Source organism: Onychomys torridus, chromosome 19 (genome assembly GCF_903995425.1).
Source record: "Onychomys torridus chromosome 19, mOncTor1.1, whole genome shotgun sequence".
NCBI classification, from domain to species: domain Eukaryota; kingdom Metazoa; phylum Chordata; class Mammalia; order Rodentia; family Cricetidae; genus Onychomys; species Onychomys torridus.
This window is the reverse complement of record NC_050461.1, coordinates 693,519-718,748: the sequence shown is the minus strand read 5'-3', so window position 1 is coordinate 718,748 and position 25,230 is coordinate 693,519. Positions and strand designations below refer to the sequence as shown.

Sequence of the window (25,230 nt, the reverse complement as noted above, 5' to 3'; positions counted from 1 at the left end):
AACTCACTGGGCTAAAGTGCTGTGTGTTTATGCTGTTATACAAAGACGGCTTGACTGGGGCTTAAATGAAATGTGGAAATTTCTGATGAATATCTGTAATCAAGAACCTGCACCTTTTGTCTAGGTTGAAGGACACCATTCTTCCTTTCCTGTGATTTGGGTATTCCAAGGCCCAAGGATCTGGAAAGAAAAGGAATGTCTCTGGTGATGGCAAAGCCCAGAGGGTTGAGAAGAGGCTTCTTTTGTGTAGGACACTGATAGTGTTTGGGGTTTTACTGGGTCTTGAATTTTTAAGTCCCTAAATCCACAAAAAATTTGGGTATTTATAAACTTCTTCTTTCTACACAGTTCCTTAACTCTATGCTATGAAGACTGTGCCGCTGTGTGTGGTTTCTATGGTTCATTTTGGCTCAGCAGTTGTTGCTGTTGCCATCATGAGCAGGACAGATATCTGCTGGGTGGGAAGGTAGCCAGGGTTTACTCAGGGCCTCCTCTGTGCTGGGATGCCTGAGAGCACAGGGCAGAAGTTACTATTCCAGAGAGAAGGAACATTTAGAGGAGTCAAGCTTTTACTATGTTTCTCATTTAATTGGAACCAGTGCCTTTTTAGTAACTGTAGCTCACTGCTGTTAGTAACTATAATTTCAAGTGCATATAGCATGAAGCATTTGCCTTTTTGATGGTATTCAGTGCGGCCTTTTGACCTCATTGTTTTGCATCACCTGTGTATGTTCTGGGCATCACTCAAGCTCAAGCAGTCTATAGCTGACTTAGCCAAACAGAAGAGACCCATCTAACTTGAGAAGTCAGATTGGCCCAGTTTGAAATGGAGCTAGGAAACACATGTACTGTTTGCTGAAGGCACAGAGTTCAAGGTGATGGTGAAGTTCCAGGGAAAGGGATAGGATTTAAAGGATTGGAAACAGCGTTGGGATCCCTTGAAATAGGGTTAGGATCTTTTGACATGGGAGTTGTGTCCATTTGCAGCATGGCTCTTCTCTGCTATTGATGAGAGTAAGCATTTCTGCCCTTCTTCTCTCTGAACTATTTTGCTGGAGCTGGGCCTTTAGCTATTCACATTAGAAGTTATTCTTCTCAAGGATCTTGTTTTTTACAAATTAGTAGTGGTATGCATTCAACTTGAATTTAATAATAATTTTTGTACCTACGCACAGAACATAGTTTTGAAAGCTTAAGATATCAGTATTCTAAATTGAATTTAAATATTATTGAAAAGAATGTATAGTACTGCCATATATAGTAGTTTTATATTGAAATTGATTTTGAGAAAGAAAGTGTGAGATTTGTATTGGGACAGGGAAGTAAGTGCAAAGTCAGTGTGAGACTTAATCTGGATTTGCAGGGACAAAAGGCTGCATTTGCCTCTCCAATTCTGTTCTTATAAAACTATGGTGCAATCTAACCAGAAGGCTTATTAGGATACTTCAAACCCTGGAAATTCCTGACAAGGCATTTGAAAAATGTGTTATAAAATGAGCTATCAGTATTACTATCATTCAAGATAGTATAGTAGCCAAGAGTCTATTGATTATTCCCAGCAGATTATCACCAGCTCTGTGACCAGGCAAGTTGCTTTAATATGTAAAATGTGGGCACTTTACCTTTTAGAATCATTCTGAATATTAAATGAAATAATATGTGAGTGTATTGGCATTATGCTCAATTCAAAATAACATTGAGAAAATGTCCATTAATAGGGTGTTTATTTTAATGAAACAAAAAGTATCTTTTAGCACACTAATGAGCTCCAAACAAATATATATGAGTCTTTGGAGAAAAGCATAAGTTTTAGGAAGGCAGAAGTTTGCTTAAGAATAACAAATCAGTAGTCATTTTGATGCATTGTTAGGTCCTTCAGTTTTTGGAAGTCTTTATAAATGATTAAAATTATAAAATATTACAGATTTGCTGAGTACCTGGTATATGACAGGTGCCACACCAAGTCTGAGGGACATCAAAATGAATGACAAATGTCTTTGGGGGTCAGGGTTGGGAATGAAAAAATGTTAAGTACAACTTCCCTTTAGGCCTACTGATGAAGAGAGAGAGAGAGAGCCAGAGTGCCACAGCCTAGCTTAGTTCCTTCCTGGTTAGCACAGGGCTGCACAGAGTCTTCTCTGACTAGGTGGGAAGGGAGGGGAGGGAGTGTTAGGAGCTGGGCTTATTTGGAGTGTTCCCTGCCCCCAACTCGTGTGTGTGTGTGTGTGTGTGTGTGTGTGTGTGTGTGTGTGTGTGTGAGAGAGAGAGAGAGAGAGAGAGAGAGAGAGAGAGAGAGAGAGAGAGAGAAAGGGATGGGGGTGGGGGTGAGGGGAGGATCCAATACAACAGACACCCTGGCTACAATTCGAATTCTCACATGAGCCTTTGTATCTCATTACTTTGAAGGAAAGAAAAGCAGCTGTACCTGAGTTGATTTTGTCCTTCTAGACTGATGTTAGGACATTTTTTTTCTTTTGTTTTAAATGGAATTTCACTATTTTGTGGTTGATACCTAATAGAATTATTAATCACAATGAATTTTTACATTGAAAATCACTCTAGACTACCTTTGTAGATTTATTGCATTTTCAGAATACTGTCTGTTGTTAGAGTTTTCCTGCCTGGCCCAGTCAGGACAAATCTCTCTTACCCGCCAGTCCCACAGTCGCTCAGACCCAACCAAGAAAGCACATAGAAACTTACATTGTTTATAAACTGTATGGCCATGGCAGGCTTCTTGTTATCTGTTTTTTCTATCTTAAATTAACCCATTTCTGTTAGTCTATACTTTGCCATATGACGTGTGGCTTACCAATGTCTTTACATGTTGCTTTTCATGGCGGCGGTAGGCGGTGTCTCTCTCCAGCCTTCTCCTTCCCAGAATTCTCTACTCTCTTGTCCCGCCTATACTTCCTTGCCTGGCCACTGGCCAATCAGAACTTTATTTACACAGAGCAATATCCACAGCAACTGTCAATAATTTTAGGTTCTGTAATTTCCTTTTTTTTTTTTTTTTTTTTTTTTGACAGAGTCTCTATATATAGTCCAGAGATCCCTCTGCCTCTGCCTCCAGAGTGCTGGGATTAAAACATGCACCATTATGCCTGTCTGGTTTCAGTAATAATTCAAAAATTATTTTCTTTGTCAGGGATGTTTCCTAGGCACTGCTAGTGTCTCTGAGAATTGCTCTGTTAACAGCTATCATGCTTGGGCAAGTTGAGGAGAAAGATGGAATCCTATTGTAATGGCTGCTGCAAGGCGCCCCGTGTGAACAGGTGACTCAGGCAATGTGTAAGCAGTATACTTACCCCGATCCTGGACTGCACTGGATGGCATTTTTGGCATACTCTTCATAAAATGGTGATGTATTAGGGTGAGCAAAATGACGTTGCTACTCTACATTTAAATGCCCCAAATTGGCATGTTATGAAGTGACATCTTGCAGATGTTTTGCCAAGATCTATAGTGTTATTCCTTCTTTTAATTTGAGAACTTCCCAGAGTGAGTTATTCCGATATAATTGTATGCATCTGGATTAAGTCAGCTCCCATGCAATAGTCTCATGCCTCATACCCAATTCCATCACCCCCTTTACCAATTTAAGCATCAAAAGTAATGATTTTTCAAACAATAGCAGTTGATAAATGTCTCTCGTTGAACACCATTTTGTTTAGAACATCTAGTATTTTGTCAGGATTCAAATGGGAGCTGCTGTCTTCACCAGAAGGATATCTTTTCCTGTGATTGATTGTGAAGTAGATAGAGCCCAGCAAAGGATCTTTCTTTCTCAGGGATTTCTTGTTCAAACAGAATTTGTTGTATCCACATCAGCAAAGCTGTGCTAATACAGGCTGCTGGCTAGATCTTGGAAATAGCCTCATTATATTGAACTGGATATCATAAAGGTATCCATTAAGGTAGGGTTCTCTCAGTGTTTGTACTTTTTAACCCAAGTCCCTTGCCACTTTTTACATTTCATCGACAGCCTCATTCTTTGGTAATGTATCCTTAGAATGTGGCTCTCATATGCCCCCTAACCATTGCAGAAGGAGAATCTGTGGCTTTGGTATTCTTAGGGATCTGGGGCTTGCTGTTCACTCACCATTTTACTTTACATGTTTCTGGAGATTGTAAGGTGTTCTGGTGACTGAAGGGTAAAAACCCAGGAAATTTACTTTCTTCAGCTCTCTATGTGGTTGCTATTGCTGTCCAAATATGTGGCAGGTACAAAACTACCTTTCCCCCTCCAGATATAATTAAATTCAACTCATAGCTCTGCATTTTAGTTTTCCAAGCTATTAAGGAGACTCACAGTGCTGGAAGTCACAGTATTTGGCTTTACTGTGGAAATCATTCTGCAGTTCTGCCAAAGTGAAGCACTGATTGTGTTGTGTTTATATTTGGGTTCTGGACCCCATGGGGGTCAGGAATGCTGGAAGAATGAGGCACACAAAGGTAAGGGCAGAGTGGGAGCTGATTCCACTCCTCCAATTAGAGCATGTAAAGCACTAGCAGAGTGTGGAGTAGTGTTCTATTGTCAAAAGCTAATTGAAAATGGGGAAATAGAGACAGCACAGGCATTTTATCATTTAATTTCTTTTCTGTTTGTGTGTCTTCTCAGTTGACACAATAGGGCCTTTATTATAAACAAATTTCTGTCATAAGAATCAGCTTAACTTCTGTTGTGATAATTAAGGGGATTGTAAGGGATGTTTTAGATTTAAGTTCTGTCTAAAGCAAGCTGGGAATGGTGTGAATACTCAGCGAATATTTTCCCAGTGTCTGCTGCACACCGGGCTATCTAGTACGACTATGGTATAATACAAGATGACAGCAGAAACTCCAGGCTTTCATCCAGTCAAGTTTCAGAGTCTGTTATAGGTGGACCAGAGGCAGCTTGCAGAAATATTAGATATGGTGTGCAAACATAAGAGGAATTAAGAATACCTAGAGTTTTAGCCCAAGCAATGTGGATGATGTGGGACAAAGCAGTTTTGCAGGCAGTGGCAGCAAACAGTTAGGTGTTAGGGTTTGATGCCTGGAAAAGTCACATATTGGACATCAGTCTGGTAAAGTGGAAGGTCTTAGATACTGAATGGAGATCATCAAGGTAGAGAATGTAAGGTCAGAGGAGTGGATCAGGATCACCAGTGATGAGAGAAGAGAAGCTCCTTGGGGACTGAGCTGTAGCTCTGCAGTTTGTAGAACAGTAGCTTGCAAGAAAACAAGCAGCCAGGTTCTGAGAAAGTACCTCAGTGAGAGCTGCTTTCTTGGCCACCTGTTTTCCATCTTTCCATACACCCCTTTCACATGATCGCTTTGATATTTTCATCCCAGATAACAACTGCTCTGTTTTTCAAAGTATGTCCCCACTTCCAGCATCAGCACCACTGGAGAATAAGTCAAAATGTACATTCCTGGACTGCATCCTAGACCTGCTAATAAAGGGAAAGGGTAGAGTCCAGCAGGCTGTGTTTTAACAGACCGATTAGATGCTTTCTGAGGTGTGCTGAAAGTTTGGGAGCTGCTGTGTTAAGATGAGGAGCACCAGTTGAATCAAAAAAAGTTAACAGATGGGAAATGCACTGTCATCTCTTTCTGGACCAAATATCTAAGGCTAAAGACATAAATGTATTTAATGTTAGTCAGAAAATGACTTCTGAGTCATTGTCGTGGGAAGTCTCCCAAATCTTGTGAATTTTAATAATAGTCAGCTACCTATTCATCCACTGATGACCGTGTACCTTGTATAGTATTATAATGGCTGACTTCAATCAGACAGAATGAAAATTAGTCCTTTCAGTGGGCATCCCAAATTCTCTACCAACCATTGAAACCTTTCTTTAACAAGATCCTGGTCAGACAATTTAAAATGATTCCTGAGGCACACATTTGATGAATTATGAATTTTTATTCATAAAATACATCTCAAATTTATTTTAGCTGTTTAAATAATGGAGTTTAATGTACATTTAGTCAAGCATTACAGTAGTAAGGGCTTAAGGAGATTAGAAATAAATGAATCCAATTAAAGGACATGTCCCTGAGATTTGACATATCATCGGCAGGAGTGAACTGTTTACACAGCAACTGTAAAGAAATCATTAATGATTAACTATCCAGAAGAGGGTTAATCAAGAATAAATGTTACAGGACATAGTTTAAAATATTTAAGTTAAACAAACAACAACTTGTGCATCCTAGCACATTGCATTATGCCATCATTTCTGCTGTCTTTTCCTGGAGAGTTCAAAGTCTGAGCCTTTATGTGGCTGTGATACACAAATACAAGCTTTGTAATGTGTAGAGCAGGGAGAACTTTCCAACAGTGTGAATCATTTGGCTTCTGTGGTTTCCTTACATAGGTGCTTTGGAGAGCCGATAGCATTTAATATGGAATCAAGTTTCCCAGTGTAATGAGATGATTGTGGTCTTTTGATTACAGATTTTTTTCCTGTTTCTGGAGCCAAAAATTGTTGTGCTATTTTTATGTGCTCTGTTAGGGAATATTTTTAGGGTTTAGAAATCAGTTTTGCTGAGGATAAGAAGAACTAGGTGAGAGAAGGTTCCTATGGGAATAGAGACTAAGCCAAATGCAAGGCAATTGTCAACTCAAACAAAGTAACTCTCCTCTCAAGGGGAATAAGATGTAATTTATTCTAGAGCCAAGAGTTGGCTTTGATCTCTAACACCACATAAGCCAGGCATAGTAGTACTTGTCTCTAATCCCAGCACTGAGGAGGCAGAGGCAGGAGGAACAGAAGTTCAAGATCATCCTCAGCTGCATAGTGAGTTGAAGAAAAACTGTGTTAAGGACACATTGTCTTTAAAAACAAAATGAAGAAACAAGAAACAAAGCTAACAAACAACAAATAAATTAGCAATTTAGGAAGTGAAAAGGAAGATTATCTAGTTTTAATGTATTTCATTTTTGAAATGGAATTTTGTGTTTAATCTTCTTTTGGTCTGTCTTATAAAACCCAAAATCCTCCTTGTCTTCTAAGAAAGTAAGAAACACAAAAGTTATAAGATCAACACAGTTTGAGTCTTAAACCTAAAGGATGAACAGCTATACTTAAAACTTTAGCATTCAAAATAGGGAATGCTTTTCTGAACATAAAAATTAAAAATTCCTCATAGCAAGAAACATGCCCCCAAATTAGTTCACTTCATTTGAACATTGAAATAATTCACATGAAAACCTTCAGAGGCCCATAATTATGTAAGGTAACAAAGGTGAAAAATAGATCAGAACACAGAAAAATGTCTAGGCACTAAGAAAACATATATTTGTTTGAATAATTAGAAATCATAAATAGTATTACTAAGATGTTAAACCTATGAAAAAGAATTCAATAGTGCTTTATCTTTTGTATGTAATATGCACAAATAGAAAATCTTGGAAATAGAAGAAGTTGGGGAACTACTCAGTGTATGGTAGGAGTAGTTGAAATTTGCCTCAATTAGTGTTTTTAAAAAAGATATTTGTTTTGATTTTAAAAGCTCAATATGCTCATTATAGGGAAATTATGATAGTACAGAGAACTACGAAATGATAAAAGACTTTTTTTTCTTTTGTTTTTTCAAGACAGGGTTTCTCTGTGTAGCTTAGGAGCCTGTCCTGGAACTCACTCTGTAGCCCAGGTTGGCCTTGAACTCACAGAGATCTGCCTGCCTCTACCTCCCAAGTGCTGGGATTAAAGGCGTGCGCCACCACCGCCCAGCAATAAAAGACATTTTTGTCTGTTTTCTAGATTTCTACACTTAACACTTTAGTTCACTGTCTCTCATTATACATATATAGTACTTGTTAACCTAAAAAGAAAAAAATCAGTTTATTGTATTTTTCACGTCACTGGATTCAAAGGATTACCAGCTATATAAAATTTTATCACAAGGATATGCCATAACTTAGTAATTTCTTTATATTTGGTTATTTCATACTTCTAACTGAATATAAGAAATTATGCCGATAAACATCTTTATATATCAATATTTGATAATTATTTCTGATTATCTTCATAAAATTATTTTCTATTTTCTAAGAATACACCTATATTGCTAGGGGTGAAATGACAGGACTTAAGAAATGAACATTCTCAAGACTTGGCAGGCGTGACTGCTCTGCTCTACTCAGTAGCAATGTAAATGTCGATTTCCTCCAGTGTATATCATTAGGACTTTCATTAAAAATATCTCTGCCAAATTAAAAGCAAAATTATCTTCTGTTGCCTGCTTTTTAATGTATATAGATTATTATTCATGAGACTAAACCTCTGAAGTATTCCTAAACACTTTGTGCATCCTTTTATAACTTTTTATTGTGGAGATATTGCAGTCATTAACAGACTGTAAATTTATTTCTCTTGGGATTTAAAGTGTTATTCCTCTTATCTTCTTCCATATAATTTCGGTAATCAGAAAAAGTAGTTTAGGATGGAATGACTTTAGTAATCTAGTTTTCTTAAATATTATATACTCTTGAATTATAATTTGATAAAATAACTGAATTTACTACAACAGTAAAATAAAATTTGACTCTTTGACTTATGATCTCACAGTATTTCAGAGTCATTATCACTTATAATCTGGGAATTTAAAAAGGTCTCATTCAAAGTGGTGGAGAAAGATGGTTTTTAGGTAAAGGCACTGTTTATAAAAGTGAAGAGTTTTGGGGGATGACTACGCTACAAAACAAGAATCTACTTATTTGTATGAGATGATTTCATTTCCAAAGGTGCCTTTGCCTAATTTTCACCAGACTTTCTTCATCTGTGAGATTCTCAGTATGGAATCCTTATCATCTCTTTCTGCTGGGCTCCATAGGAGCCTGAATATGAAACATACAGCAGTCTCTGCTGCCAAGACTTACTGGTGGCGAGGCAGCAACTCTGCCAGAATACAAAGAAGATCATGCACTGTGTGTAAGAGTGACTCTAGAATCCAATTAAAAAGTTTAGAGTAGGCACATTCATCCCCACTTAATCTGATCATGGTTTAATGCAATCCTCTGCTTATTTCAATCAGTGCCTTTGGAGGCAAATCAGTTGTGAGTCTTTGTTTCCACATTTTGCCTGGGTAATTTGATCAGTTTCAGCTGTTTAAAAAAATAGTTTAGCTAGGAAATCTGGTAACAGCTTTTAAGAATTGCCATGAAGCATCATGTATCCAAAGAAGCTCCAGAATGACCTGCAGATCCAAAATTGTTATATCATAAACAAAAGTTCAGTTTTCTAAAAAGAAAATAGAATACAGTGTGGTGTTGGGGAGAGACATTTTTGTAAAGAATCTAGAAACAACCTGAACAATGATGTTGCTTGCTTCTTTGTGCCCAAATTGCAAGGTTGAGAGTCTTAAGCACCGTGTCCTGGTTGCAATGATAGATATGATGCTAATGTATATCTCTGAGGTGGAAAGTTACTTTCATTAGCTTTACGAGGGTGTCACAGTGAGCTTTTCACATGACAAGTTGGCATTGACTTCATGAATGGTTGTGGTGCATTGTTAAAGAAAAGCTGAGGAAGGCCAGTGAAGTGAACGTGGCCCAATTTTTTCCCTATTGAAATTTGAGTCATTCCAAATATGTACATGGCTTTTATAAAGTTTAAAGTAAAATGGATGGCTAATTCTGAAAAATGGATGAGTTTTGACTGTAATGAAATAAGAGGATTATTTTGGTCTGTAAATATGGATGATTGCATGTTACTCATCTCTCATTGCTTTCAGAGTGAGAGGTACACAAGAATGTCTGTAGCTCTTATTACAAATCATTAAAAGGAGAGAAAACCAAATGTAAATCATTCTTAATAGCCTTTTGAAGAATATATCAAGTACTATATACCAGTAGCTCTCCTTTCAATATGCCAATCATGTCTGGAGGCCAGTATGAGGTACCCTTAAAAAGATAAATTGTGGAGGCCTGAGTATATATCATATCTCAAGAAAGCTTGAAGAACAAGACCATGTCTTTTTCATTGTTGTTAAAATCACCTAACTCATGTTCCCCAACCAACTCTTTGTAATCTAATGTCTGTGGAAGCTGAATAGTTTCTTGCCTTACACCAGGAGTGAAGTGTCAAATAAATGGCTTCACTAAGCACACATGTAATCTTGAGTACATGTGTGGTACCAGAATTGCTTCACTGAAGGACAAGGAGAGAAGTAGAGACAGACTTCTTCTGGTGTCTGAGATTGGAGGAGGGAAATGAGACTTGTAATCCCCACAAGCATCTAGCCCTTTTAGTGATATAAATGAAATGCTCAATTTAATAGAAGTCTAAAAGTAAAACAAATGCTTTGTTCTTCCCAAATCTTCTACTCAGAGCTACTCTTGGCAGCACATCAACTGCTTGAAATGTCTTTAAGTGGGTATTTTTCTCTATTATGCTTTTCATCCTAACAGATCTATGGAGCTGTTGGAGTTTTGAATAGAGAAAAAGGAAGGCTGAGTTACACTGCATGACTGTGTTGCTCTAACGATTCCATGTGCTTACTTAGCAATAACGAACTTATCTTAGTATTTTGACCACATGCACTAGAGCTTAAAATTTGAAATGTAACTGACCAAATTAAAATGCATTTAGGATGAAAAGAAAAGAAATACAATGTAAGGAGTGTTTGTTTATTTTTTAGAATTAAAACATTTTCCCATACAATCTGTTCTGAATATGTTTTCCTCCTTCCCCAACTCCTCCCTGATCCTCCCTGTCTCCCTACCCATCATGTTTATGTTGTTTCTCTCTTTAAAAAAAAAAATAGTATTTATAATGAAGTGCATTTAAAATGAGGGAGTGGAGTGAGAAGCTAGGAGATAACACTGTTGACTGAGTATTTGCTGTTCCTGGTACTGGCTGCTGAATTTTCATGCATGATTTCCTGTAAACCTTACTATGTCTTTGTGAATCACAGACTAGAAATGGAAACATAGATTGCAGGTTGTTAGTAACAGACAGCGTTGGCGTCACATTGATCTGCTTGATGTTGTGCTCATCTGTGGAACTTCAGCAAGTTGTGAGCTAACATGTCAGTGTTGGGAACCAAACCTGCATCTTCTGGTTTTAAACTGCTGAGCCATCCCTTCAGCCCCTGGGTTGGTTATTTAAATTTTGTTGTTGTTGTTGAGGATCAGAACAACATTTTCATTAAATCATCAAGAATATTTATATAATTCTTACATTTGACATTTATGTGAAGGAGCACAATTTTGAACTGTATATTAGATTTAAAATGTTATTTGGATTTATTTAATTTGTCGTATTTCTATTATTGAAAGCTATGTGAGCCAGGTGTGGTGTTGCATGACTTTAATCCCAGCACTTTGGAGACAGATCTCTGTGAGTTTGAGACTAGCCCTGTCTACAGAGTGAGTTCCAGGACAACCAGAGCTACATAGTAAGACCCTGTCTCAAAACAAACAAGCAAACATACAAACAAAAGAGTTATGAAAAAGTTTTAGAAAGATTTAAAAAACATCTTAATTTTCCCATGTATTATATGATAATTATATACATTTATGGGGTACATCCTTATATTTCAACACATGAATGCAATGTGCAGTGGTATAGTAACTACAACCTTTATCTTTTCCTTTTTCATATTTTTGAAGATTTTGATCATTTTTCTTCTAGTTCTTAACTATATAATAGGCTACAAATATTAATTACCCTCCTATGCTACAAAACACTAGCACTTATTTGATACTATATTTCCAACTTCCCTTTCCCCATCCCTCCCTGCTTCCTAGACTCAAGTACTGGCTGGTCTACTTTGAGAACATGTGGTATTTTTCTTTCTCTGTCTGGATTTTTTTTTTTTTTTAAATGATAGGCTCTTGTATAGCCTAGGATGGCCTCAAACTTGACATGAACCCAAGAATGATGTTAAACTGATTCTCTTGTTTCTCCCTTTGAAGTGCTGGAATTACAGATATGTGCTATTATGGTTAGTTTACATGGTAATAGGGATCCAACCAGGACTTTGTGCCTATTAGGCAAGCACTCTACTCATTAAGCTACGTCCCTGGCCCACTGTCTGGAATTTTCACTTAACATAATGTTTTTCAGTTCCATCCATGTTGCTTCAAATTACAGGATTTCATTCTTTATTATGGCAAAATGATACTTGTGTGTGTAGGTAGGGAGGGAAGAGAGAGAGAGAGAGAGAGAGAGAGAGAGAGAGAGAGAGAGAGAGAGAGAGAGAGAGAGAGAGAGAGAGAGAGAGAGAGAGAGAGAGAGAGAGAGACAGAGAGATTTTCTTCATGTGCTTATCTGCACATGAACTCCAGTTGAATCCATTCCTGTGATTAGTGCGCAATAAGCGGAGGAATTCAGCTACTTATTTTTATACACTGCTTTCATTTCTTTTTGACTTTTATTTACAAGTATGATAGCTGCATTATAATGTAGCTCTATTTTCAGTTTTCCAAGGATCCATCATACTGTTTACTAATTTGCATTTTCATTAACAGTGTGGTGTGCAGCTGTTCACATTTCTCTGCACTTCTTGTAGTATTTTCTGTTTTTGTTGTTGTTTTGTTTTTAATAATTCTGACAGGAGTGAGATGTATCTTTTTGTGATCTTAATGATTTTACTTTGAATTTCCCTGATAGTGATAATGAGTGTTTTCCCTGTGTGCTTGTTGATTATTTCTAGTTCTTTTGAGACCTCTTTATTGAGACCACTTGTCCATTTTTAAATTGTTATATTTGGAAGTTTCTGTCATTAAGGTTTTTGAGTTCTTCATATATTCCAGATAGTAATCATCTGTCAGATGAATGATTAGCAAACATTTGCTTTTATTTGGTAGGTTCATTTTGCTGGCAGAAGCTTTTTAGGTTGATATGGTTGCATTTTTCAATTTTTGTTTTTGTTGACTATGCCCTTGAGCTCTTATAAAAAGAAAACAAAATACCATTGTCTATCCTGATGTCTTAAGGTGTTTCTTCTATATTTTCTTCCAGTTGTCTCATTGTTTCAGGCCTTCCATTTAAGCTTTTGATCCATCTTGACTTGATTTTTTTTTATATAGTGAGAGTAGGAATTTTCAGTCTTCCATATGTTTTCCTTTGCTGTTTACTGAAGTGTTAAACTCCCTCCCATTGTATGTTTACATGCTTTTGTGGTCTGGCTATTATGCCCTGTCGGCCTATGCCCAGTTTTTATTCCAGTACCATGAGTTTTGGCTAGCACAGACTTCCAGTAGACTTTTCAGGTATAAAGAACTTTATTTTTTATTGCTTTAAAAATTTTCATACAATGTTTTTTGATTATACTCTTTCTCCTCTCCTAAGTTCTCCCAGATCCTCCTCATCTCCTTCCCCACCCAACTTCTTATCTTTTCCTGTTGAAAAATCCTCAAAAAACAAAAACTGAGAAAACAAAATAAAAAAGGCAAAGCCACCAAAACACCTCCACCACCACAACAAAAAGCACACAGAAAAACATGGACTTCATTCTATCTTGGTTAGCAATCACTGAGGAGGAGGCCTGTTTTGGGGTGTGGTTGGTATATCTAGTGTCACTCCATTGGAGAAAACAGATTTTTCCCTCTCCCAGCAGGTATCTATTGCCAGTTGCTTCTTGGTTGGGGGTGGTGTAGCATTTTAGAGATGAGGTATTTTGATATATTTACCTCTGTTCTTCGTGCTGTTTTCTCTTTGTGTAGTGCACTTACGTGAATTTTAGGATTTTTTTTGTGTCAAGAATAGCCTTTATGGAAGCTGGATTGTCTTTGTCTCTAGTGGTAGGTATATGAAATGGTAACTTCTTGCTTACTTGTAGATCAGGAAACAGAAAACTCAGGCCAGAATCAGAAGCTAGATATCACTTTCAAGGCCTGTCTCCAGTGACCCAGTTTTCCTAGGTAGGTCCTAGTTCAAAAGGTTCAGAAATCTCCAAAACAGTATCATCATTGGGAGACCAGCTGTTCAAACACATGAGCTTATGTTATAAATTCTACATTTAAAGTATAACTTTGATTTTTAATCATATAACCTTACTAAATCTATTTATCTTTCTATCAGTCTTTCCAGGGAGCCTTCACATTTCATGTGGTCTGCAAACTGGGATAATTTGATTCTCCCCCCCCCCCCACACACTTGTATGTCTTTTCTTTTATTCCCTTGTCTTATTTCTCTGGCTGAAATTTCCAGTATTCTGTTAAATAAGAGTATTGGAAGAGGACATCCCCCAGGCCCCTGTCAGCCTGACACAAGCTAGGGTCATTCGAGAAGACGGAACATAAACTGAGGAAATGCTTGGCTTGTAGATTGTAGATTGTAAGATTGGCTTGTAGGCAAACCTATGAGGCATATTCTTGATTAATAATTGATGTGAGAGGGACCAGCCCATTGTAGGCTGTACCATCCCTGGCCAGGTGGTCCTAGGTTGTATAAGAAGAAAGCTGAGCAAGCTGTGAGGGGCAAGCCAGTAAGGTGTGTTACTCCATGGTCTCTGTATCAGTTTTTGCTTTGAGTTCCTGGCCAGAGTTCCTTTGATGACAGGCTGTGATGTAGAATTGTTAGCTGAAATAAGCCCTTCATACCTCCAAGTTGCTTTTGGTGTTTTATTACAGCAAAAGAGCCCCTAAGTCAATATCCTTTTTCTTTCTTTAGATCTTAGGGAAAATGGCTTCAGCTTTCCTCCCAGAAGTATGGTTTGACTGTGAGGTTTTTGTTTTGTTTTATTTTGTTTTTGTTTTTGTTTTTTTTTATATACAGTTTTTATAGTGTTGAGAAATGTTCCTTCTATACTTAGTAAGTTGAAAGTTTATATAATGAAATGGTGTTTAATGTCTTCAAATTACTTTCTGCCTCTATTCAGGTGATTATATGGCTTTTGTCTGTTGTTTTTTGCTAGGATGAATGACATTTATCGATTTACATATGCTAAATGATCTCTGCTTTCTTAGAATACAGATTATGGTGTTTAATATTTTTCTTTTTGTGTTTTTTGAGATAGCATCTCTCTTTTATGTTGCCCTGGCTGTACTGGAACCTCCTATGTAGATTAATCTGGCCTTGGATTCACAGAGATCCATCTGCCCTTCTGATGGGAGTAAAGGCATATGATACCATGCCTGGCTTAATCTTTCTTCTTATTTTTTTTATTATCATTGTGTGGGAGCATATATGCCAAAACACATATATGGAGGCCAGAGGACAACTTTTTGGGCTTGGTTCCCCACTTGCACCTTTACATGGGATCTGGGGTTGAACTCAGTTCATTAGGCTTGAGTGGCAGATATCTTCACATGCCACACCATCTTGCCCGCCCCCATGTGTGATCTTTTGTGCTGTTAGATTGGGTTGTTGGTATTTCTTTGAGGATTTTTAGGTATATATTCATCAGGAACAGTGGTATGCAGTTTTCTTTTTGTGTTGTTGCAGTGTCTTCGTCTGATTTTACTATCAGGTTAACGTTGGTAGGGTAGGATGAGTTTGCAAGAGTTCCCTTATTCAGAAAGACCTTGTAGAACTTGATAATGCAGATATGGGCCTTCTGGGATCTGAGAGTGCAGAAAAGAAAAATGAATCCTGTTTACTTCCTTTTATAGATATAAATTTCTTGTACAAAATAGGCCACATTTGCCATGATGAGTAATTTTTGCGTGTGCTAATGACAGGTACTGAATGGATCTTCCATTTTCTGTGGACAGAAGTGCATTTGATGGAGTGGTCAAAAGTACAAGCTCTATTTCCGATCAGAGTCCAATATGCTTGGCTTTCTATTTTCTAAAGGAAGGCAGGTCTCATAGCTCATAACCCATCAGGATAATTTTCCCATTGAGAAAATCTACTGGTTTTAAGTTATTAGTATTCATTGGGTGAGGAAAAAGTCTTTTAGAGTTGTGTCCTTGCCTTCAAAATATAACAGCATATCTCTTTGCTTATGTCTTCTAGAACTTTAGAATTTACTGGGGGAAATCATAATCATTTGAAAAGAAATGTTAGAGTAGGGAAATTTTCCTCATCTCCTCTATACTTCACTCAGGACCAGCCCTGGTGCCTCCTTCCTGAGATATAGAGGACTTTTTTTCATTGATCCCTACACACCCTCTAGAACAGACCCCTACAGCAGAGACACTCAGTAATTATAAACTGAAGGATCTCAGAAGGCAGGAAGAGCCTTCTGACAAAGGGGACAAATGGGATGTAAGATGTTGGGGGAAAGAGAATATCCAGAAACCAAAAGCTTAGTTTGGGGGTTGGTGTTTGGATAAAGTGAGGGGCTAAAGAAGGAAAACTTTGATATATTGGAAGAACAACAAATCAGAAGTTGTATTGTGGAACACATTGCATTTCTGACTGAGGACCACCCATGTCTACAATGTCTTCAGAAGGAGGGCATTAGAGCAATACAGTAATATGATTAGATTTCCTGAGTTTAGAAGACAAAGTGTATGTATGACTTCTTTTAAAATCTTTGTTGTTCTTACAGAAGAATATTTTTGCTCTCATTAAATGATTTGAATGGTCATTGTAAGATTTCAAAGGGTGTTGGTTCCAGAATTTTCCCAAAACAATGGGGAAAAGAGCCTGTATATGGTTCAGGACATATGTAATTAAAAATATTCTCAATCCAATGTTATGTGGCTCCACAGATGTGGAGCTTGTAGATGAAGATGCTTGTAGTAGGCTTTTTTGAACTATTAACCCCAAAATCATGACACAGAGACTTATTACTAATTATGAAAGCTCAGCCTTAGCTTAGGCTTGTTTCTAGCTAGCTCTTATACCTTAACACACATTTTAAAATTTATGTTCTTCCACATGCTTATTACCATTTTGCCCATCCTGTTTCCTCCATATCTGGCTGGTGACCCCACCCTTCTTATTCTTGGAGTTACCTCTGTCCAGAAGTCCTGGCTACACCTCCTTCCTAGCTATGAGCCGTTTAGCTTTTGATTAAACCAACCATAGTGACATATCTTTATATAGTGCGATCAAATATCTCCCAACATTTCCCCCTTTTTATCTAAATAAAAAGGAAAGGGGAGTTGGGGATTTAGCTCAGTGGTAGAGTGCTTGCCTAGCAAGCACAAGGCCCTGGGTTCGATCCTCAGCTCCCCCCCCCAAAAAAAAAAGAAAGGGTTTTAACTCTAACAATGCAAAACTATATACAATAAGAATAATTATCAAGTAAGAAATACATTCACAATGTCCAGACCATTAGTATTTAGAAAATTCAGAAAAAATCCTCTGTTATCTATCTTTCCTTGGTGAGTCCAAAGTTTTGTACCAAATTTAATTCCTATCATAACTAAGGCAAACTGTAACTATAATTTTCAGCTATCTAATCTTCAACCCCATCAGAGACCCAAGAAGGATATAATACTACCTGAGTAAATGGGAAGTGCAGAGCAAGCAACTTCCCAAACTAAGAAATGACAGAGATATCTGGTTGCCTGGACAGTCACCCCAACATTCCTCTTTAATGTTGGGGCATCCATCTTCAGCTTAGAATGGACTTAGAATATCTGACAGAGCTGGGTGGCGGTGGTAAACGCCTTTAATCCCAGCACTTGGGAGGCAGAGCCAGGTGGATCTCTATGAGTTTGAGGCCAGCATGGTTTACAGAGCAAGATCCAGGACAGGCCCCAAAACTACACAGAGAAACCCTGTCTCAAAAAACAAACAAAACAAAACAAAACAAAAAAACAGAACAAAACAAAAAAAGAAAATCTGACAGACTTTTCTGTGAAACAGGATTTTTTGAAGGACTGTCCTACCCTGTCTTGGGAAAGTTTGAAAGTCACTTTCCTTTGTGTCCTGCTTGTAGTTTGGACAGCGTACTTTCAGCAGTTAAGGCAAGGGCAGTTTCTTTTTCTGGTGGCTAACTTTGACACAATATAAGTAAACTCTATATGAAGGTTCTTCAATGCCCATCATACTTTTTTGAAGTAGATTGGTACTATCAGGAGCAGACATGTCTTCCTGTCATGAAAAACATTATGTTATTAAAACATTTTAAATGCCATATTCTATAGGTCTTTGAAGTTTTTGAAGATCATCTATCTATCTAAAAATATCTCTGTAAGACCTTGAAAACATACCTAACATGACTATACATTTGGTTGTTATAATGACTTACTATTAACCTGTTCTTTATTTTCTGAAACAGCTTTCAAGGACTAAAACTTTAACATTATCTTTTTAAATGAAATGAGCTGCATAGGTACAATACCTTAAACAAGAATAGAAACACATATACCGTATAACAAAAATAACCTTAAATTTGTACCAATATAGAAAAATCCATATCAATGTAAATTATTTGAGACTCATTGTTGTTTAAAAGTAGACTCAACAATCCACCCCTTTATCCCATCATTTCTATAGAATATCCTCCTTTTTCCCTGCAGAAAGAGATCCCTAAATCTAATTTCCTTTGCTTAGTTTTTGTTTTCTGACCATTGCCAATAACAACTTGTAAGCAACCACCTAAATGATGACAGACATTCATAACTCACTGAATGCCCAAAAATCACCTACCCCACCTCTTGGGAATGTAGGCATTGTGTTCTCTAGACTACTTTCTGTTGTCTGGGGTGATGGTATCTTTAGAGGGCCTGAGAAAATTGAGATAATGCTTAAATTAAGCCCTAAAAAAAAAAAACATTAGTTGTCTAGTCTCTGTGCAATGTGAAAATACAAGGCTTATCTATAGTCTTGACTGGAGTAGTCTATGAGGCTAGACCATATTAGCTAGCCACCTTGAAGCTGTTGTGGATGTAGAATTTTGAGGAAACTGTAATAGAGGTACTCTGAGAGGCTAGATGATCCAGGTCACCTGTTTTTCATTGGTGTCTGGTCACCTTGCTCTGTCTTGCAGTTTTTCTATGTTTATTTTCTTTGTCTGTAGTCAAGATTTTGAGGGCATCTCTCCTGAGCAAACCTGATTTCTACCAACTGTGAACAAATCCACAGCCTTTTGTTTTCTGTGGAAACAAAGTATAAGCTCTTTCCCAAAGTAATACATTTTCTGACTTCCATTTTACAGTTAAGGCATTCCTAAAGTATCTATGCTGGTTTAATTTAGCAGTCCCTCTTAAAATCCCATGTCTCTCAGCAGCTGTCATTCACTCATCAGCCATCAAAAAATTCAAAGTCAACAAGATACCATATAAGATCCAGACTCTCTGTGTGTTTTCTATTTTTACATGGCTTATCCTTTTTATATTATTTTATTCTCTCTTCATCTTATTTATAAGCTACTTTTTTCTATGACTGTTTTTACCCATTTTCTTTTCTTTTTTAATCCTACACACATTTTAAAAACACACTGTAACCTCTATGGAGATCTTTTCCCATCTATATCTGTCTTTACTGAGCACCTGCTGCATCCTCTGACCACCTGAGACCAATCTGAAACTGCCATGTCAAATGCCACATGGCTCAGCTTAGCACATGGTGCTGGTAGCTGGCTCTAGCAGCAACAGTAGTGACAACTCTGTGCACTGGCCCACCTGAGAGACTGCAGGACTAGAAAGCCACATCCAGATCCTTATCAAGAACTTTTCCTAGCTTTCTCAGGCCCTATGTTTGGACATTCAAGCCCTACATTGGACACCAAATGTAGCAGGATTTTTTTTTGGACTGCCAGCCCCAAAATCATGACAGAGACTTACTATCAGTTATGAAAGCTTGGCCTTAGCTAAGGCTTGTTTCTAACTATCTCTTATAACTTAATTTAACTCATTTCTATTTGTCTATATGCTGTCACATGGCTCATGGCTTTTACCTCTCTTCCTGCATGTCCTGCTTTCTCTGCATCTGGCTTTTCTTCTTCCCTGAGACCTCTCTGTCCCCAGGAGTCCCACCCGACCTCTTATTGCCTAGCTATTGGTCATTCAACTCTTTATTAAACCAAATACAATGACACATATTCACACAGTGTAAAGGAATATTCTGCAATGTTTCCCTTTTTCAGTCTAAGTAAGAAAGAAAGCTTTTTTATTCTAACAGATGCTGACTGTTAGATGCTGCTAACAGAATGTCTGATGGCATGCTATTGTAGTTGGTTGATGTGTGTCATTGCATTGCCAGTGACAATACTGAAACTGGTTCATTTGGTTTCCATTCCTATTCACTTGAAAGACTCCTGGTCAGAATTATGCTTTCGCCTTTTTGAGTTGATAAGTAAATTGCATGTACTTATAGCATGTACTGGGGCTCTTGATATAGGTATACGTTGTATAGTGGCTAAATTAAGCATACGTAGTTTATACATTAGCTCACATACTTATAATGTTTGTTTTTCATAGTAAGAACACTTAAAAATCATCTCTCACAGTGATTTTGAAGTAATTGATTACATTTTTCCATTTACCTGATTTTGCTAGTCTTGTAGGAATGGAAAATGATCATAGGATAAATGAAGAAAGTAAAAGTAAGATTAAAAAAAAGTAGAAGAAGCTGGTAGATTTGCACAAAATGCCTGTATGAATGCTTCATAAGTGTTCTAGAGGGGATTGCAAATTAGACTTAAGGCTTTTTTTTAACCTCTAGTAAAAAGCAGCAAAATTATATAGTTCATAGTGTTCTAGAGAGTAAAAAGAATTAGTCAGTTACTTTGGCACATTCCAATGAGTTCTGGAATCCTTACGAAATTTCTCTCACAAGTGGTGATAAAGAAGACTATTTGAAAAAATTATTTTGAGAGACTAGAGGGAAGGGCTAATATTCTCTGAAGAAAATTAGAAGTTTCAAGTTATATCTGATGCCTGAATGTCTGAAATGCCTTGGAGTTGCACCTGTGGTCAGAACTAAGTGGATTTCATAACATTAGCTTCTTGATCTTTTTATAGCAACCTGCAGTCAGTATGTATATTGTTTTTCTCCTGAATAGATTATGGTCTACTACACATTATTGTTATCATCTTCATTCTCTTATTTCTTTGTAACACAACATCTGGGTGTATCAGGATCACAACAAATGTTTATTAGATAATGAAGGAATGGAAAAAATCTGGTGGTAAAATGTACTCTGAGCGACTGATTTATCCTGTTGAATGGGATTTTTAGCGAATTCGAAGCTAGCTAGCTACAAGAATGTTTAGAATGTTTATCACAAGGGTATTGTTGTTGATGATCTGGTAGCATTGGTTGTCTGTTGAGTTCACTCACATGAAAAACTTTAGGGTAGGTTTAATAATTCATATTGTACCATCCATGGCACGAAAACTTACTATACCACTTAACACCCATCTTTTTCAGGAGAAGGGGTTCGGGACTTCCTGAAGTTCACTGGGGTAACTCAGCAGATTTCTCTTGGGCTACTAGAAAGGTTACTGTTTAGGTGTTTGATTAAAAGTACTTATCTGAGTAATTAAAAGAGAGGCTTGTCTTTTATTTAATAAAATCAATGGAAGACAGCCACATTCATTCTGGGATAAACCGGTTGTTTGGGGCAAAGCAGTTTGACAGCTAACTTTTTATATACGGAGCACTGTCTCTTCTGATGATTTGCATGACTCTATTCCCTGTGGTGGCTGACTAAAGACTTTGTTCTTCACCCCTGCAGAGACACAGAATACAAAGGGCTTCAGCTCTCCCTGGACCAGATCTCAGCCTCTAAGCCCACCTTCACCTATGCCAGCAGCTCCACACCTACCATCACTGACAACAGGAAGGGGGCTAAGTCTCGGCTTTCGAACACCAAGTCAAAATCCAGGACCTCCCCATATCCCCAAGTAAGTACATGGATGTTTCACAGCTTCCTTTTCTTTTCTTTTCTTTTCTTTTCTTTTCTTTTCTTTTCTTTTCTTTTCTTTTCCTTTTTTTGACTTGATTTGATCTTGAAGTTGAAGAAGTATGAAATCTAATTATTATATGTTGTTGATAGATTAAAAAAGTGTTAAGAGGAATTGTGAATTGATTTTGTTGTTTGCTGTGTACATGGGAGGTTACTTTTCATCATCACAATTTCTTTGACATTTTTATTGATTCTACTTCTTGCTCTCTCTAACTCTTAACAATGATTAGCTTGGAAGATTTAGTAAGTGTAATAAAACATAGGAAATAAGGCCTCAACAGAAAAGTTAAATTAAGATGGGAACTTTAAAAGAGAAAGATAAGAGGTTAAAGTTAAGAATGAAGAATAGCTTCAGCATGACACTTGTCCACATACTGCATATGGGGGAACTGGTGCAGACAGAGCCCTCGAGATGACAGGGAGGAAACTCCTTAACAATGCAGTGAGATTACACCCAGAGGAGGTATACCAAAATAGTAAAGCACACATTTAAAAGAAATGGTTTTTGGAGGGAAAAGAATATTTTTGTGATCAGTGTGTGATAAATAGAAACTAGATTTTTGGCAAGATTGAGGCTTCCCACTCCCTGTGTCCTGTGTCCACTTTGCCTCCATCCTCTTCTGGAGACAGACTGCCAGACTACTTGCAGCTCACTGAGGGTAACTTAGCAGATTATTCTTGGGCCAGTAGAGAACCAGTGAGCTTTCAGAGGCACTATATTTACTGTTTAATATTATTACTTTTATTATTAAAAATACCAATCTGGAGATACAGGAATGATTATTTTTATTCTTTTCAGAGCTGTTATTTTGTCAACATGTATAAGTGTGAACTATTTGAAGAAATATTTTTCATTGACTCAGTTGTCATAAAAAAGCTACTATTTGCTAGATTGTTTTAGTGTCTAGATAATGACGATAAGAAGACAGTGACTTCTGTCACCAAGATGCTTTAGTCACATGGCTTGAAATCTTTCACAGAAGATGGGGTTTCTTTACTCTTACAAAAGGGGGTGGGTAAGGCCTACATGCTTTTCAGTGCACAACTTCTTCCAGGATAACTGAGTACTTTACTTGTGAAGCATAAAAATGACCAGAGACACCGCCAATGGGAGCGGCTCCTTTCTCTAGAGAGTCTGTGAGGAGCTTTTTATATTACTATCTGGTGCTTTGGGAAGTGAGTTTTCTTGCTTCCTTTTAGGAATGGATTATGCCTCTGAGTAGTCCTTTCCTCAAAAATAAATGAAAGTTGAACATTCACAGATGAAAGAAGGCTTTAAATTAGGAAATACTAAATTAAGAAGGAATTTGTTCTTTGTTATATAGGAATTAACATGTACACATGTGGGCACATACATGTACACAAATGCACATGTGCACATACACATGCATGCATGCAGGCACACATATGTGAGTACTCATGTGCACACATGCATGCACACACACACACACACACACACGCACGCACGCACGCACGCACGCACTCCTCTTGTTGAACCTCTTAAACGTCATTGCATGGTCTGTTTTCCTTCCTGCTTCCTGGTGTGTCCATCTTAATGTCTAAAGTTTCCATCAGTTCACTCTAACAGTAGATGCTGTCCCATTAGATAACTTCTTGTGTGTGTTTAGCTGATGAGGAATTAATTTGAAAATTAAACATATTGTGTAGTTTAAAAAATAAAAGTGGAAAGTAGAGAATTCCTCTTTTTGTTTTCTTTAGAATTGTAAGCTCTTCTATGGTGTTTTGTAATGTTTAAAGTCACAGTCATAAACAAAACGAAAACCAAACACATATTGTTTACATAGGATTTCTCTTGTGTATTTGTTTTTGTGTTAATACTTGGAAATCAAGCTCTTAGAATTTTGGCTGTATGCCTCCTTTTAAACAGCACAGTTGACATAAATTAAGTTTATCTAACATTTATGTGCCTACTAAAGGTTATTCTTTAATTTTGTTTATTTTAGATAACCATGGTGATAAATACATCATTATTTAAGTTTTCACTGTATGGGTACTAGCACACACATGCCAGGAAGGAGATATAAGTTTTCTGCTTACAAGGAGCCAGTGGTACAGACTGGCAAGTGAACAGACATTTGCAATAAATTGTGATGGTGTGAGAGTATCCTTGGAGAAATATCCTTGGAAAAGTGTGACAACCAAGGCAAACTCATAGTTTCTGCTGGAAGAGAACAACTTCGAAATCTGTCCATCTTAGATATATTTAAATCTTCAGAAATTTTAAAGTAAAAAAAAAGCTCTTCAAAAATTTTTGGTTCAAATTATTCTTCAGGAATAGCCAGTCTTCAAATTTTATGCAACATAGTTCGGTTTTTTTTCCAGATTTATTTATTTTTATTTTATGTGTACTGGTGTTTTGCCTGCATGTACGTTTGTTTGTGTGCCATGTTTTCAGGGATCAATGGATGCCAGCAAAGGGCATCAGATCTTCTGGAACTGGGGTTAAAGGCGGTTGTTAGCCACATGTGGGTGAGCAGTCAGGTCTCTGAACTCCTTAGTCATCTCTTCACCCCTCCCCCACCTGGCATTGTTCTTATAAGTTTTTAACTCGGGGAGTGAGATGAGGGTCTGTTTCAGAAAGATGCTGCAGTGATCAGTGTGAGATCCGAGGATATGGACTGGGTAAAATAGAAATGGTGGAAGAAATATTCTTAGAATTTTCTGTAGCGTTGAAGTAGTAAACTGTACGTAGAGAAAGAAACAATGAGAAATGACATGTGTACAGGGCTTTGTGAGTTGTGTCTGGAAGATGTGCGTGATCTGACTTTGGGGTAGGATCATGTATAAGAAAGTAAACAAGCCAGGAAGGCCAAGACTGAGAAATGCAAGAGCATGTCATCAGTGTGACTGGGTCTGGAGATGGAGTGGGGGAAGTTGGTGTCTCTGAATGAGTGAATAATGGTTGAAAAATAGATTGGTGCCAATATATACTAATATTTTTTGTGGAGAATAAGTGAAGTTTTTTGGGTAGGATGTAAGAATACTGATAAGGTAAAGCAAGGAGAATTATTAAGGGGACCAATTCACATAGTTCTGATGTGAGTTTATAAAGACCTGTTAAAGTTATTTACTGAAGTAGAAGGTAAAATAAAGAAAGAATGGTTAAATTTCTTTATCCTGGGCTTCTGTACCCCTTTTTGTTATAGATATATTTTGGTTATATTTTAAATCTCTATTTTGAGATTATACTTCTACAGCTTGTTTTCAGTTTTTCAAATCAAACATATTGAATTCCTCCATGTATATTAGTAGATGAATAATGATAATGAGACTATGGCTTGAATTACATATTAGATACCTCTGCCCATTTGGGGGGGTAATTTTTATTTTTACTTTTAATTAAAACTTTATTGTAAAGAACTTGCAAATAAAAGCACCACATGCTCATTTTCAAAATATTCTTTTCTCTTTGTTATTTCTATCTGCAAGCTCTCATTAACACTTCAGAAGGCAAAT

At 37.2% G+C, this 25,230-nt stretch overlaps 1 protein-coding gene across 1 annotated transcript in view; it reads left to right on the top strand.

Moving 5' to 3' along the window:
* The window catches only part of Sim1 (SIM bHLH transcription factor 1), a 71,292-nt gene that overhangs the window by 22,394 nt on the left and 23,668 nt on the right, over nucleotides 1-25,230 (top strand). The window contains exon 9 of the mRNA XM_036169356.1: nucleotides 21,523-21,691. Within this exon, the coding sequence (XP_036025249.1) occupies nucleotides 21,523-21,691 (169 nt within the window). The remainder of the gene's footprint in view (nucleotides 1-21,522; nucleotides 21,692-25,230) is intronic.